At 34.4% G+C, this 14300-nt stretch overlaps 1 protein-coding gene across 1 annotated transcript; it reads right to left on the reverse strand.

Annotated features, from left to right (window-relative positions):
* Positions 1–6241: 6241 nt before the first annotated feature.
* LOC110936871 (protein NRT1/ PTR FAMILY 4.5) lies at positions 6242–13196 on the reverse strand. Its single transcript, XM_022179285.2, has 6 exons — positions 13124–13196; positions 12934–13030; positions 9556–9773; positions 7736–8179; positions 7536–7663; positions 6242–7268 (listed from the first exon to the last, which is right to left on the reverse strand). Exons 1-6 carry the CDS (start codon positions 13133–13135, stop codon positions 6428–6430), a joined length of 1740 nt encoding a protein of 579 aa, XP_022034977.1. The 5' UTR covers positions 13136–13196; the 3' UTR covers positions 6242–6427.
* Between the last annotated feature and the right edge of the window lie 1104 nt (positions 13197–14300).

Here is a 14300-nt window from a genome sequence, read left to right on the forward strand (position 1 = left end):
TACTATAAATGATGTTGTATTAAATTATATGCACATGTGCATTATGTTGACTGTAAATGATATTGTATTAAATTATATGCAAATGTGCATTATGTTGAAAATTAAACTATGTCGTTGATGTATGGATTCTGAACAAGTGCCTTATGTATGACTATCCAATTATGTACAGGATGACAGCAAACAAAGGGGCTTGGGTGGCGGACAACTACAAAAAAATAGGGGATGTGACTGTGTGGGATTGGCAATGGAAGAACAATCCGAAAACCAGGGAGGCATTGGTGGAGTTTATGTAGCTTTTGGCCTTGCTGAGAGATACCAGAATGAAGACGGGTCAATATGGGTGGGGTTGGCACTCGGAAAAATAAGTCGACTTTCAATGTTAAAACCGTTAGAGAGTGTTTGTGTGTCACAAGCGGGGACCCGTCGAGTGGCTTTGTAATGACTTGGAATGGCTTGGCTACACCTAAAGCCAATATGTTAGCATGGAAAGGCGTCGAAGGCAGGTTACCGACAAAGACGGATCTGGAAAAAAAGGGAATTCAGATCAGCAACACATTGTGCCCGAGTTGCGGATACGAGCAAGAAACTGTTGAACACATCCTCATTACGTGTTTGATGTCGAAAACGCTATGGTGGATGGTGTGGATGGTCGGATCATGGCTGGGAGTAAAAGATTTACATTATTGCTCAACAGTGGCATATATTCTCTCTTTTTCCTAAGAAGAAGAAAAAAGGCAGTCAACTGCCTGCATAGTGATGGCTACATTATGGATCATATGGTCGAGCAGAAATGAGAAGGTATTCAAAGTCGTGCAGTTTTCAAATGATATAAGACTGGAACAAGTCAATGATTGTACTCTGTTGTGGATGAACGTCATAGCCAAAATGGAGAATTTAGTGACTGAAGAGTGGTACGCCAGCGGTGTGAATGTAATAGAAAATTATGAGTTTATATGTTTATTTTAAGCGTGCTTCTCTAGTTCTTGGTTAGATTTCTGGTTTGAATATATGACATCTTATTTTGTTCAAAAAAATGTCGTTATATATAAAATGATAATGCTCGTGTGCATTATGTTAACAGTTACATTATGCACACGTGCATTATATTGACAATTACATTATATATACATTTAATGACAATATGCTATTGGATTCATGATCCCCCTGATGATGAACCTAATTCTTGTTCCGATGATGTTGATTCCAATGAATGATGTGGATTCCAATGAATGATGTGGATTCCAATGACACTAATGAAGATGCTGATGATGATTCAGAAGACCACACACACACACACACACATATATATATGAACGTGAGCAATCCCTTAGACGTTCATCCAGGTGTCGTAAATCAACCGACGATCCTCTATTAGCCTATATATGATGTCAAACAATTTCTACTCATTAATCGTCTTGTTTATGATTTTTTTTTGTTTACAATCATTTTTTGTACTATTTGTTTTCATATTCATAGACTGTGATTACATTGTTACTGTTTCGAACAATGCACATGTAATCATATGTAATTCCATTATTGACCACCTGACATATATTACCAACATGGTTACTGTTTCGAACAATGCACATGTGCATACATTTTACTATACCAACTTTTGTGTTATAACAAGTAAATATAACACCCTCATCATAAGAATCACATAATCCAATCAACAATCATTATTACACATATGCATCACCAACATATACTATACCGAACAACATATTACATCTTAAATTAACAAATATAACCATCTGTAATGCATTATACAATTCCAATATGTGTGCTATTTCAAACTATGCACATGTGCACTACCAACATTCTCTCTACTAAACAATATAATACACCATATATTAACAAACATGATCATTCGTCTCTGATACTGGCAATTTTGCTGCTATCTTCATTCTCATGTTCTTAAGTTGGAAGTCTTGAATTTATTTATCTTTGCTGAATATGCAATCAAACTTCTCACCACTCCCATTATACATCTTCATATGTCGCATAATATGTTGCATAGCGAAAACCCCACAAACTACCCCGCAAACTGTGAAGTAATAAAGGGATTTCATTTACTTGTTCGATTTTTCTCATCGTGATTTCGCTCACTTGTCCTCCTCTTTATGCTTTTTTTTCTTCTTGTGCACCTACATGTGATATATTTAATGTGTATACATAAATGATATCATTTAACGTGAAAGTAATAAAGGTATGCACATGTGCATAAACTCCCAACTGCATCATCGAATATTAATCAATCTTTTTTACCTCTTTGTTTAACAGTTGTGTAATCATCTTCCATTGCATCCGGCCATATTTTTACCCTTCATCCCTTGATTTCAAAATGTAAGTTACCTTCTTTGAATTTTTTCCGTTATCGATCTGCGATAATAAACAAAACAAAAAAAAACATAAGATTAACAAACATACAATCTCAATGAATTTGTGCATTAACTTTAACTTTAACTTTATCATTACTATATACACTATGCACATGTGCATGAACATAAATTACATTGTTAACATATTCTATCAAAATTCTGGCAAACTATGCACATGTGCATAACTATGCACATGTACAACAACATGAATGACCTTATTAACATATTCTGGCAAATTATGCACATGTGCCTAACTGCACGTTTGCATCCATATGACTGACCTAATTGAAATAATCTGGCAAAATATGCATTTGTGTATAACTATGCACATGTGCATTAACATGACTGAGCTTATCAACAGGTTTGCTTCGATAAAAAATATTAGACAAAACAAAAGTTATTTTTTCGATCTTTTACCTCTTTGTTTAACTGCCGCGTAATCATCTTCCATTGCATGTCGCATAATCATCTTCCATTGCATCCTACATTTTTTTTACCCTTCATCCATTGACTTCAAAACAAAAGTTACTTTCTTCAATTTTTTCCTATTGTTTATATACAAAAAAAAAACAATAAAATAATAAAAAATAAGATTAATAAACATAAATTATCAATAAATATGTGCATTAACGTTAACTTTATCATCACCATATACACTATGCACATGTGCATAAACATAAACGACCTTGTTAACAACATATGCATCAACTTTATCATCACTATATTAACTATGCACATGTGCATCAACATAAACGACCTTGTTAACAATATATGCATCAACTTTATCATCACCATATTAACTATGCACATGTGCATAACTATGTGCACATGTGCATCAACATGACCGACAATATCAACAGGTAATGTTTGCTTCAATAGAATAACCTAACCATTGCTAACTCAAATTCTGTATTACCACCAAATACATTTAAAATTATTCAGTAACAAAACCTACATACAATAAAAACACACATACCTACCACATTACAAGTCGGTGTATCACAACAATTACCCTGAATCTCACAAACATCATATACATCAAACCATTTTCGCTAATGCATTTATGAAACTATGATTTAATCGTCATATTAACATATAAAGGATATGAATCGACAATTAAGCATCATGTTAACATATGAAAGTGCAAAAAAAAAATTATTCTTATAATCACCGGACCAAATTTGGGAACTAACCTCGATTATATGACGAAATATAAAATATATGCTGATAAAATCTCAAATCTGAGATACAATCTCAATCCAGATGCTTCGATATGGTGAACTGATGATGGTGAAGTGATGATGTATTCAGGACGATGATGTAAACGACTGTAATCGACGAATTGGTAATATCTGCCGGTAAAATCTCAAATCTGAGATACAATCTCAATCTAGGTGCTTCGATATGGTGAACTGATGATGGTGAAGTGATGATGTATTCAGGACGATGATGTAAACGACTGTAATCGACGAATTGTTGAGAGAATCAGGTTGAGAAATGTTGAGATAGTTGGATGTAATCACAGTTCAGATAAGAGTTCAGATATTGGATGTGAAAGTTTTTATTAAATGTAATATATTTTATGCTTGAAGTCCGATGGTAAAGGGAATCTGGTATGCGGGTTTTTTAAAAATTGTTTGTTATTTACAAAATTGCCCCCTGTTCACATTGGTTCTCGCAGTTCTCGCAATAAAGGTGGTTCTCGCATGAACTCTACCCTATATATATATATATATATATATATATATATATATATATATAAATATAATTGAGTTATAATAATTTCAAAATGACTAAAATACCCCTGATGGTAAAGACAAAATATCATGGTCATTAGTGGGGAATCTGACCAAAATTGAAATTTGGACTAAAATGGCAACAAAATGCAAACCACAAGGACCCAGATGTAAAAAGTTTGAGATTTGGACTAAAATGGCAAAAGTGCTCAAACCACAGGGACCAAAATGGCAGTTTACTCTTAAATTAAAGTTAAAAAGTAAAGAAAAGAATTATTATTATAATATTAAAATAATAAAAAGATTAAAAAAACTATATATATATAATATTAAAATTACTATTTGTACCAATACCAAACAGAACCGTACTGGTATTTTCGATACTAGTACCGGTTGACACCAACCTTATCCCAATTTGTGATACTACAAAAATCATTAAATTAAAGTTAAGAGTTAACAACTGGTTGACACCAACCTTATCCCAATTTGTGATACTACAAAAATCATTAAATTAAAGTTAAGAGTTAATAACATAGTAAGTCCCTGTGGTTTGCACAAAATAACATACTTAGGTACTAATAGTTTAAATCACCTTCTAGGTTATTAACTTTTCATTTTGTAACGTTTGGAGGTATTAACGTTAATTGTTTGTTAAACTATTAGTATCTAAGTATGTTATTTTGTGCAAATCACAGAGACTAACTATGTTAACACCCTAGAAGTTAATCCTCCAAATGTTACAAAATAAAAAGTTAATACCCTAAAAGGTGATTTTAAATTATTAATACCTAAGTATGCTGGTTTGTGCAAACCATATGGACTAAATTAACTCTAAAGTTAAAAAGTAAAAAAAAAGAATTATTATTATAATACTAAAATAATAAAAGTATTAAATTAACTATATATATATATTATTATAATATATTATTAACAAGATTTTGGCAATTATTTAGAATATTATAAATAATAATAATTTGCAAATAAAATAACACAACTTGCAACAAAGCAATGCATGTAAAACCATATTAACACATAATACAATACGTTAATGCTAAAACCTAATGCAAATTAATAGTATATAAATATACAAGGGCTTTCAATTTTTCTTCTCGGAATCATACACCTTAAAGAAATCAACATTTATTGTAGTCCTCCTTAACCTCGGAAACATCATAAAAGGTTGCTCATCTTTAACGAGTATCCCAGTAAGACCACCCGTACTCGTTCATTTTTTAGTCGTTTTTTCGAAAACAACGCCCACCACGCTCGGTTCTCCGCCCCCATGGGCGTTTTATACCAAAATTTGCCCGGAGCATTTTAAAATCAACGCCGGAGAGAAAGTTGTTTGGCCAATTAGTTGTTTCCATGCTCCATTTGTCCAGTAACATTTTTTATGGCTTTTTTTTATTTAATTCTATTACACCACAATGCCCACATCCTCACTACACCCATTTTAGAAAACGCTGGCTATAATAGTCAGTTGTTGACTGGACTATCACATAACGCAAAACGCCCAAAGGTAGGAGCATTACCACTACACATGATCTAATTCCCTGTCTTGTTATAAGACCCAAAATCTCAAAAATTAGGGCAAGCTAATAATCAAAACCTCCATACAAAGAAGGATAGGAAAGGAAAACCCTACATAATAATAACGTATAATTAATAAAACTTAAAAGAAACAAAAGCATCAAACTTAAACGATGATGGAAAAATGATGAAGGAAGAACCGTGTTACAATGGTCAATAGGCAAAGCGTGAGACTGATGATTTTCTACTAGGGCGGCAATGGGGAAACAAAACAAACCATAAGCTAGTGAAAACAGAAATTAGAAACAGCTGTAAATAAAACAAAGTGTGCATCGATGTATATTGTCAAAACAAAACACAAAAATAGTGTAATCAGGACAAACCAATGGGTTTGTGTCGAACAAATTGAAGATTAATTATTATTGTTTCATAATGTTCTTGTAATCCCAAGTGAAATAGAAGGTTGGGAGATAACTATGCAAATCTATTCGATACAAACCTATGAATTAATTAAGATAAATATTTTGTATGCATCTTTGCTGCTTACATAATACTGTTTTTCATATTTTGAATAGTTTACTAATTACCTAACCAACTAAACAACTAATAAACAAACAATTTACAACACACAATCATATAACTTAAATGGTACATGTAACATGAAATCATACAACTTAAAGGATGAACTCTAACTAAATTAGGAGATATTTAACTTCTCACGCATTGTAAACCTCCCATTGAATGATTTAGAGTCCTCGCTTAATGTACCTATCACTCATCCTAAACATCAATACTCTGTGGCCTATACTTGTACTTCATTGCAAAAAATAGATAAATTGTGAAATTGATCAAACTCAATATTGCAAGAAGCAAGTAAAAATTTTCCAAGTGATTCCGGTTTAGGTTGTTTCCAGCCAACCATCCTCCATTTGTTGTGTCCCCTTTTGTCGCTCGGTTCACTATCTTCACCATGATACTACTTAAGTAGTACCCTAATGCCATTGAGCTCCACAGAAAACAAGAAGAAATGGATTTGATTGATTGAGGTGCTTGTGAGTAGAAAAACTCAAGTAGTCCCACATTAGTGAACATAGTAGCTATACCAAAAACAAAATATTGGAAGGATAACCAGAATACACTAATGGGCAATGGTTGAAGCACAGGGATCGCGTCTAGCATGTTGTGGTGTTTAGCGACATTTTTTCTCTTTACTTCAACAATACCCGCAATTGTCATTGATAGTGCAGATACAATAAGCCCAACTCCTACTCTTTGTAAGTGAGTTATGCCAGTGGGGATGCCAGTAAATTTACGAATCCAAGGGACAAGGATTTGGTCATAGATTGGAATTGCAATGAGTAGGAATATCATAGGAAAAATCGGGAGTGATGCAGGTGGTATATTAAAAGAATTCGATAGCTTAGTATCCATGGTGCCTCCTTGATGAATCGAAAACGTTTGGAGTTGAGCTAAGCAAAGTGTCATAATAATGGTACACAAGAAAATCGGAACCATTGCTAATATGATTTTTGCATTTTCCACTTGTGTAACCCTACAAAGTTTCCAGGGACTTTGAGATTGTTCAATGTTGCCAGATCTAATTGCTGCTTTGTCTAGCCACCTAATTAAAAAAAGGAAAACCATTAAAAATATTATACCTAAACAAGTTACAAACTATATATCGACTTTTATTTGGTCATTTGTAAAAATTGAAAATTATAATCTGACATGTAGGCTTCTAGGACACAGTGAATATTTGATGTTTATGTTGTTAGGTCCTTATTTTGTCAAAATGTCACTTTTGTCACATTAATTATATTCTTAATAAGCTACAAATGAAGAAGTTTAATGGAATGGGAACACATTGAAGTTACATCCAAATGTTAACCTGTAAACATCTCTGTGAGGTAAGAATTCTTGATGAAGTGCAGCTTCCTTGTCCCGGTGTATCTCATAGAGTTCAAAAGGGTCCTTGGGAAGTGGAAGCTTTCGATTTCTAATAGCAGCAGCGTAAACCTGAAATTTAGCAAGCTTAAGGGTAGTCTCTTAATTATGTGAATTTATGAAAATGTGCTGTTGTCTATAAACCTGTACAATTTCTGTGATGGCACTGCTTCCTTTAACAACATGTATACGATACCGGGGTAATCTGAAAACAAAGATAATTACACCCAAGAACATTGCGATAAATGAAAGCCCAAATCCTCTGTCATAACCTTTGTTGTCTTGCACCCACACGAAGCAAGTTAAGCTAACTGAACCTCCCACGGAAGTGCATAGTAGCAAGCAATTGAAGAAGGTTGACATCTTGGTTGCCTCTTTTATATCATTTTGTTCAAATTGATCTGCTCCATGTGATGGCAGTGCTGCTTTTACACCCCCACTACCTACAGCTAGAAGGTAGATTGCAAAGAATAGAAGCACAGTGTTTCCTCCATTCACTTTCTCACAGTTTGATGTTGGCAAAAACATGTTACATAGAGGCGGTTTGAGCTTTGAGTAGTGAGCTTGTAGAGTGAGCAATGTAATCCCCTACGATAAATTATTTGTAAATTAAAAGTTAGAAAAATGGCTGGATAAAAAATATATAAATTGTTTTCCATCATGAACAAAGCACACATTTTTATATGCAATGTACATTACGGCTTTTATTCACCTTGAAATTTTTAACACCGATTTTAAAAACTTACTTAGGAAAGATCAATTTAATTTAAAATTTCGAACACCACACCCGAGGTTTTTTTATCAACTTTGAATTTTTATAGTATTGAATTCGATTAAAATATCTATTCTTTCTAAATGGTTATTGAGTAATGCATTACCTTAATGCATTACCTTTTCTTCGATCATGATTAACTCAAAACCACAATGTAGCTCTTAGTTTTAATTAGCAGTTGCACCAACAAGCTATCAGTTTTTATCTTTATCTGATCCAAACCAAAAATACGACATCAAGGTAAGAGACTTCCAACCTTCGTAAAATACTACAATACTACGATAGAAAATCTTGGGTATACTTACTAGAACTTTTTCTAAAAATAGAATATCTATATCCTAGAATATATATATCCAACAAAATTTTATAAAACGCTTCACCAACGAACACATTTGTCGGAAGTTTGCCGGTCAAAATCATCAGTGACACGAGAACATGTCGGTCATGCTCCACCGATATATTGACCGTCGGTGATACTGTAACGACGGTTCACCAACATAGCTTTTCCTGATGGATTGCCAACGTTTCTTCTCCGACATTCTGTTGGAAAATGGTCGGAATTTTCCGACCAAATTTGTTTTGTCGGAAATTTTGGTCAGAAATTGCCAGATTTCTAGTAGTGATGATAATATTTACATATGTTACTAAATTTAGAAAGTTTTATAGGATTCATATGGAATTCTCACTATCACTATATGCGTATTGACAAAGAGAGCATCTCGTCAAAGGCGAGTCCGGTAACAGATAAAAAGCTAAGTTACGTTGTTCAATAGTATTTTATAAAATGACTAACTTTACAAACAAAAATATAATTATAACTGTAACATAAAACACAAACTATGAATAATAATGTCTAGTGTTAAATCCATAATTTTCTTTAGATGAAGGTCGGTTGACCCCCAATGATAATGTCTCACCTATTCTTCGTGTATATATAGTTTTTTTTTTTAAGTTTGAAATTCACTCTTTATAATATATATAATATACGGCTTTAATCAATTTAATTTTTATTAGTTTGATATTTCTTTAATAGCTTTTGTTGGTAAACATTAAAAAAATACACGATTGTGTTTATGTTTATTAAAAACAACATTATTTGTTGTATATTTTTACTATTTAAATCTTTTTTAATAATTAAAGAACATTCAGTTTTTTTTTATGAATATATTCAGAAAACTTAAATAATACTTACCACACATTCTATACAAGCCGCAATAAGAACAGTTCTAAATCGTCCTATGTACGCATCCGCAAGACCAGCCATAACGATGGAAAGAATATAGCAGGTGCCCAAGAAGTTGGTTACATGGTTCGCTGCTTCATCTATGTTATAATGCATTACCCCATTAAAATAAGTCACGAAGTTCACTGCCAGTGCCAAGTTTGCCATATTTTCGAATGTAGAAGTTGCTGAAGCACAAAAATTGTCGTATAATTAGCAAGTAATTAATTTATACTTCTCTTAAACTCAACTGACTTTTTTACCTTATAACAAACACCCAGTTTTCTAAACACTTTAAAGACTTTTTTTTAAAAGTGTAAAAAGTCATAAAACACAATAATTTCAATCATAAAACACTCTTAAAACCCACAAACAAAAGAGTGAAACTATAAATAGTTCATAAAAACTTAAAATACACAATCGTAAAATTATAAATATAAAACACAAAACCATATTCAAACCATAATAGTTCATAAAAACTTAAAATACACAATCGTAAAACTATAAATATAAAACACAACATGGTAATCAACATAAAACAAAATACTGTTTGTCATTTGATAATTAAATCCTTATCATCCAAAACAGAAAACACAACCCACATATATGATGTTTTTTAATTGACATTTTAGTATAAAATGACTTTTTACATTTTTTAAGAAATTTGTACTTTTTAGCCTAACTCCTAATTCTTTTTTACATTCAACACATGCCGTTTCATTATTTTTACACTAAACTGATTTTGTTGTCCAACCATTTGACTCGTTTTATTTGTATACTTCTTTTTAATTAGTAGCTATTCGTTGGCTTTCTCGAGGTGCATATTTTGACTTTGATCCATTTTCCATTTAAAAAAAAGAGTAATCTGCAATTTTACCCCCTGGGGTTAGGGGTCATTGGCACCCTTACCCTCCTAAGGAAATAATTGCAATTTTACCCCCACTGTTTGCTGTTATGTCGCAACCTTACCCCCTAAGCTCAATTTTGTTGATTGATCTGTTGACTTGGTAGTGAAATGACTATTTTACTCTTTTATTTTACCCCCTGTGTTTTGTTTACTCTGTAATATTACCCCCTGCCACCACTGCCACCGCCATTCACCACCACAACCACCACTGCCACCTCCAGCCACCACCCTCAACCACCACTGCCACCGCCATTCACCACCACAACCACCACTGCCATCTTCTTCCTCCCCCCTCTCTCTCTCTCTCTCTCTAAAAAACCCACCACCCGCCTTCATCTTCAACAATCACCACCGTCATCTCCACACCCCAGCCCCCAATCATACACATACATACAACCAAACCATTCATAATCTCCACACCCCAGCCCCCAATCATACACATACATACAACCAAACCATTCATAATCACCTCTGTAAAACACCTTCACTTTCATCGTTGAAAAATGACTATATAATGATCACCCATAAACCCAAAACCCCATCACCACTCGTGCTTTCTGACTCATTGCTATACTGAGTGAGTGGTGACCCCCAAATCCCCCAAAAAATAACATATTTAAGATTCTTACTGTTTTAAGATTTGGTATGTTTTACGATTCTGCAATGAACCCTTTGATAAACCCTATTTTCTTACATGGGTGTGTTGCATCCCTACAGTTTCTGTTCTTGATTGTCTTATTCATCACTTGGGTATGGAAAAGATTCAAGCTTGATCAAACTTTGGTTCCAAAACAGAGTTCTGGGTGTTTGTTTTACAAGCAAACTCTGTTTTGTTCTCTTGTTCTTTCACTCTTTAATCTTGTTTTGTGTTTCTTGAACAATTTTTATTGGTATAGAAATGGCTGGACTGATGAAAACATTGTGACCCTTTTGAATGCTATTCTTGGAGCACTTGTTTGGTTATTTATTTCTGTTTATTTGCACACACTTGTTTCGAATTCGTCGACAGGATCAAGAAAATACCCATCTGTGATAAGGGTGTGGTGGGTGTTTTTCTTTACAGTTTCTTGTTACTCCCTTGTGGTAGACTATGTTTACTACAAAAAAACCCATGATTTAGTTTCTATGTTGTTTGTCTCTGATTCTGTGTCTAGTTTCATGGGTTTGTTTCTTTGTTTTGTGGGGTTGTCCTACAAAACAGAGGAAGAGTTCCAAAGTAATAATCTTGAAGGCGGGTGGTGGGTTTTTTTAGAGAGAGAGAGATAGGGGGAGGAAGAAGATGGCAGTGGTGGTTGTGGTGGTGAATGGCGGTGGCAGTGGTGGCAGGGGGTAATATTACAGAGTAAACAAAACACAGGGGGGTAAAATAAAAGGGTAAAATAGTCATTTCACCACCAAGTCAATAGATCAGTCAACAAAATTGAGCTTAGGGGGTAAGGTTGCGACATAACAGCAAACAGTGGGGGATAAAACTGCAATTATATCCTTGAGGGGGGGGGGGGGGTAAGGGTACCAATGACCCCTAACCCCAGGGGGTAAAATTGCAGTTTACTCTAAAAAAAATTACTAAAATAAACATATTTGACTAAAAAAAATCCAAAATATACAAAAGCAGGGGTTGAGACGGCGCTCTTGCAAAAAATAGTCAGACTGAACCGAAGCGTTCACCAAAAATCAACCACTGGGTATTTGCCTTCTCGGCTGGTGGAATTTGATTAGTATAAATAGTTTTGAAAAAGCTAAAAAAACTGATGTCTGTTTTGAAAAAAAAAGGTCAAACCAATCTAGTTTAGTAGTTTTTCCGGATTTTATGTGTTTTTTGTCCAACTATGTGCTACTACGACTATGAGGTATGAGGCTTGTGTTAGGGTGTGGGTTGGCTGAAAACGCCCAAGCCACCACTCCGGGGGCTTGGGTTGGGGCGTGGCCCAAGGGGGGGGGGGAGTTTGAAGCCGGACGTGGGGCGGGCTAGCGATCCTATGTGGCGGGCTCCTATTCGTTTTGTTGGCCATGTCCTATTCGCTTTTTTTTAATAAACTGCCAAGCCACGCCCCAACCCAAGCCCCGCCATACCCCACGGACACGTCACTCACCAGTGAGGGGGCTCGAACTCCACGTGTCAACTCATGCCCCCCAACCCAAGCCCCACCATACCCCACTGTCTAATGCAGTCCGATTCTATAGTTTTGTACTTATGTTGATTTTTAGAAAAAAAAAAACATGACAAGAAAACCTGGAAATCTGTTCCATCTAAAAATGTATTTTGAGTTTTTAAACATGAAATGCAATTTTTAACATGTTTTCAATATTTTCCAACACTTTCTAGAGATAAAAATTTCCTCTAGTTGTCTAGAAAATTAAAGATGATAAATGAAAAAAATGTCCTATAACAAAGAGTCGCCTATACTGTTTACATAAAGTTCACGAAACTAAAAAACTACCTAGTACGAAAGTCGCAGCATGCATGCCTCCATGCTTATTCTTTGTTGCCGGTCTTCCTTTCCAGTCTACCTTACCAATAATGAGCACATCTGTTTCCTGATAATTAGAGAAAAAAATGGAAATAAATAAACATAATTAACTAAGCAAGGGGACAAAAGAAAGCATAAACATAGTTTATGTATGATTTACAGTGAGATCCATGGTAACCAGGGATCTTGAAACTGCTACAAGATAGAACTAGAAAATGTAAAAATGATGGAGGCAAAGCAAAGGTTTCAGCCTTACATAACTGCTACTTCTTTATATAAGAATCTACGTGACGAGGGCATAAAAGTAAAATAAGTGACTAATTTAGTTGATGATGTAGAAATAATCAATTATTATAAACTTAATTACATAGATAATGGTCAATTATAGCTCGTTAACGGGGTATGTTTATTTTTTGCTTTTTTGTCTGTTTTTGTATTTTAATAAATATTATATTTTCTTCCTTTGGAAAATACAAATGCTTTTTTGTCTGTTTTTGTATTTTAATATTTTCTTTCTTGGGAAAATACAAAGATGCTACAGCCCAATGTTGTTACATGTTCAGCACAATGTTGTTAGATGTTCAGCCGGCTGGACCGGTTGGACCGGGGATCGGAGATGTCGGTGGTTCGGTTATACATGTTCAGCCGTTTCTGCAAAAACCCGGCCTGTTTGTGCGGTCAGGCCGGTAGGCTAGGTCGCGATCGGACCAGAATTTTGAAATTTTTTTGCTTTATCTTGTGAAATAAGAAAGATAGAGAAGTGATTCAGAGAGATAATGAAGAAACTTGTCAGCTCAAAGTTTTTTATATTGTCATTTCCATTTAACGCGAACTTAGTTAACTAAAGCGGTTTTATTTCTTTTGGATTTTGAATAGAGTTAACAACCAGCAATCTAACATATATTAAAGCAAATAAAGAAGGAAGCATCCAGAATTACGATGTGCTACCTCTCGATCATCATCTTGTGCAGGTATGTATTTTGCTCATAGTTATCCAAAGTGACATGTACAATATGCATTTTCGAAGTTCAAAATTACAAGTTTATAATAGTCCCACATTTGATTGTTTTTAGTTCACGGGCGTTTCCTCTTTGGTTGGTTTAAGGGAAAACGGATTTGTACCTAAACAAGTAGCAAGAAAGTCAGAATCAAAGAAAGTGGATAAGTACGCTAAAGCTTGCGCAGAGAACCAGCATGTCTTTGTTCCTTTTACCTTTGATACATTTGGCTCTCTAGCGTCAGAAGCTATCCACTTCTTTACCAGAGTTCAACGGGTCATCCACAACAATTGTCCAACCTCAGGGGGCAGAGGTTTGTCTTTGAAAGGTTAGGATTTG

The sequence above is a fragment of the Helianthus annuus genome, chromosome 4, assembly GCF_002127325.2.
Source record: "Helianthus annuus cultivar XRQ/B chromosome 4, HanXRQr2.0-SUNRISE, whole genome shotgun sequence".
NCBI classification, from domain to species: Eukaryota; Viridiplantae; Streptophyta; class Magnoliopsida; order Asterales; family Asteraceae; genus Helianthus; species Helianthus annuus.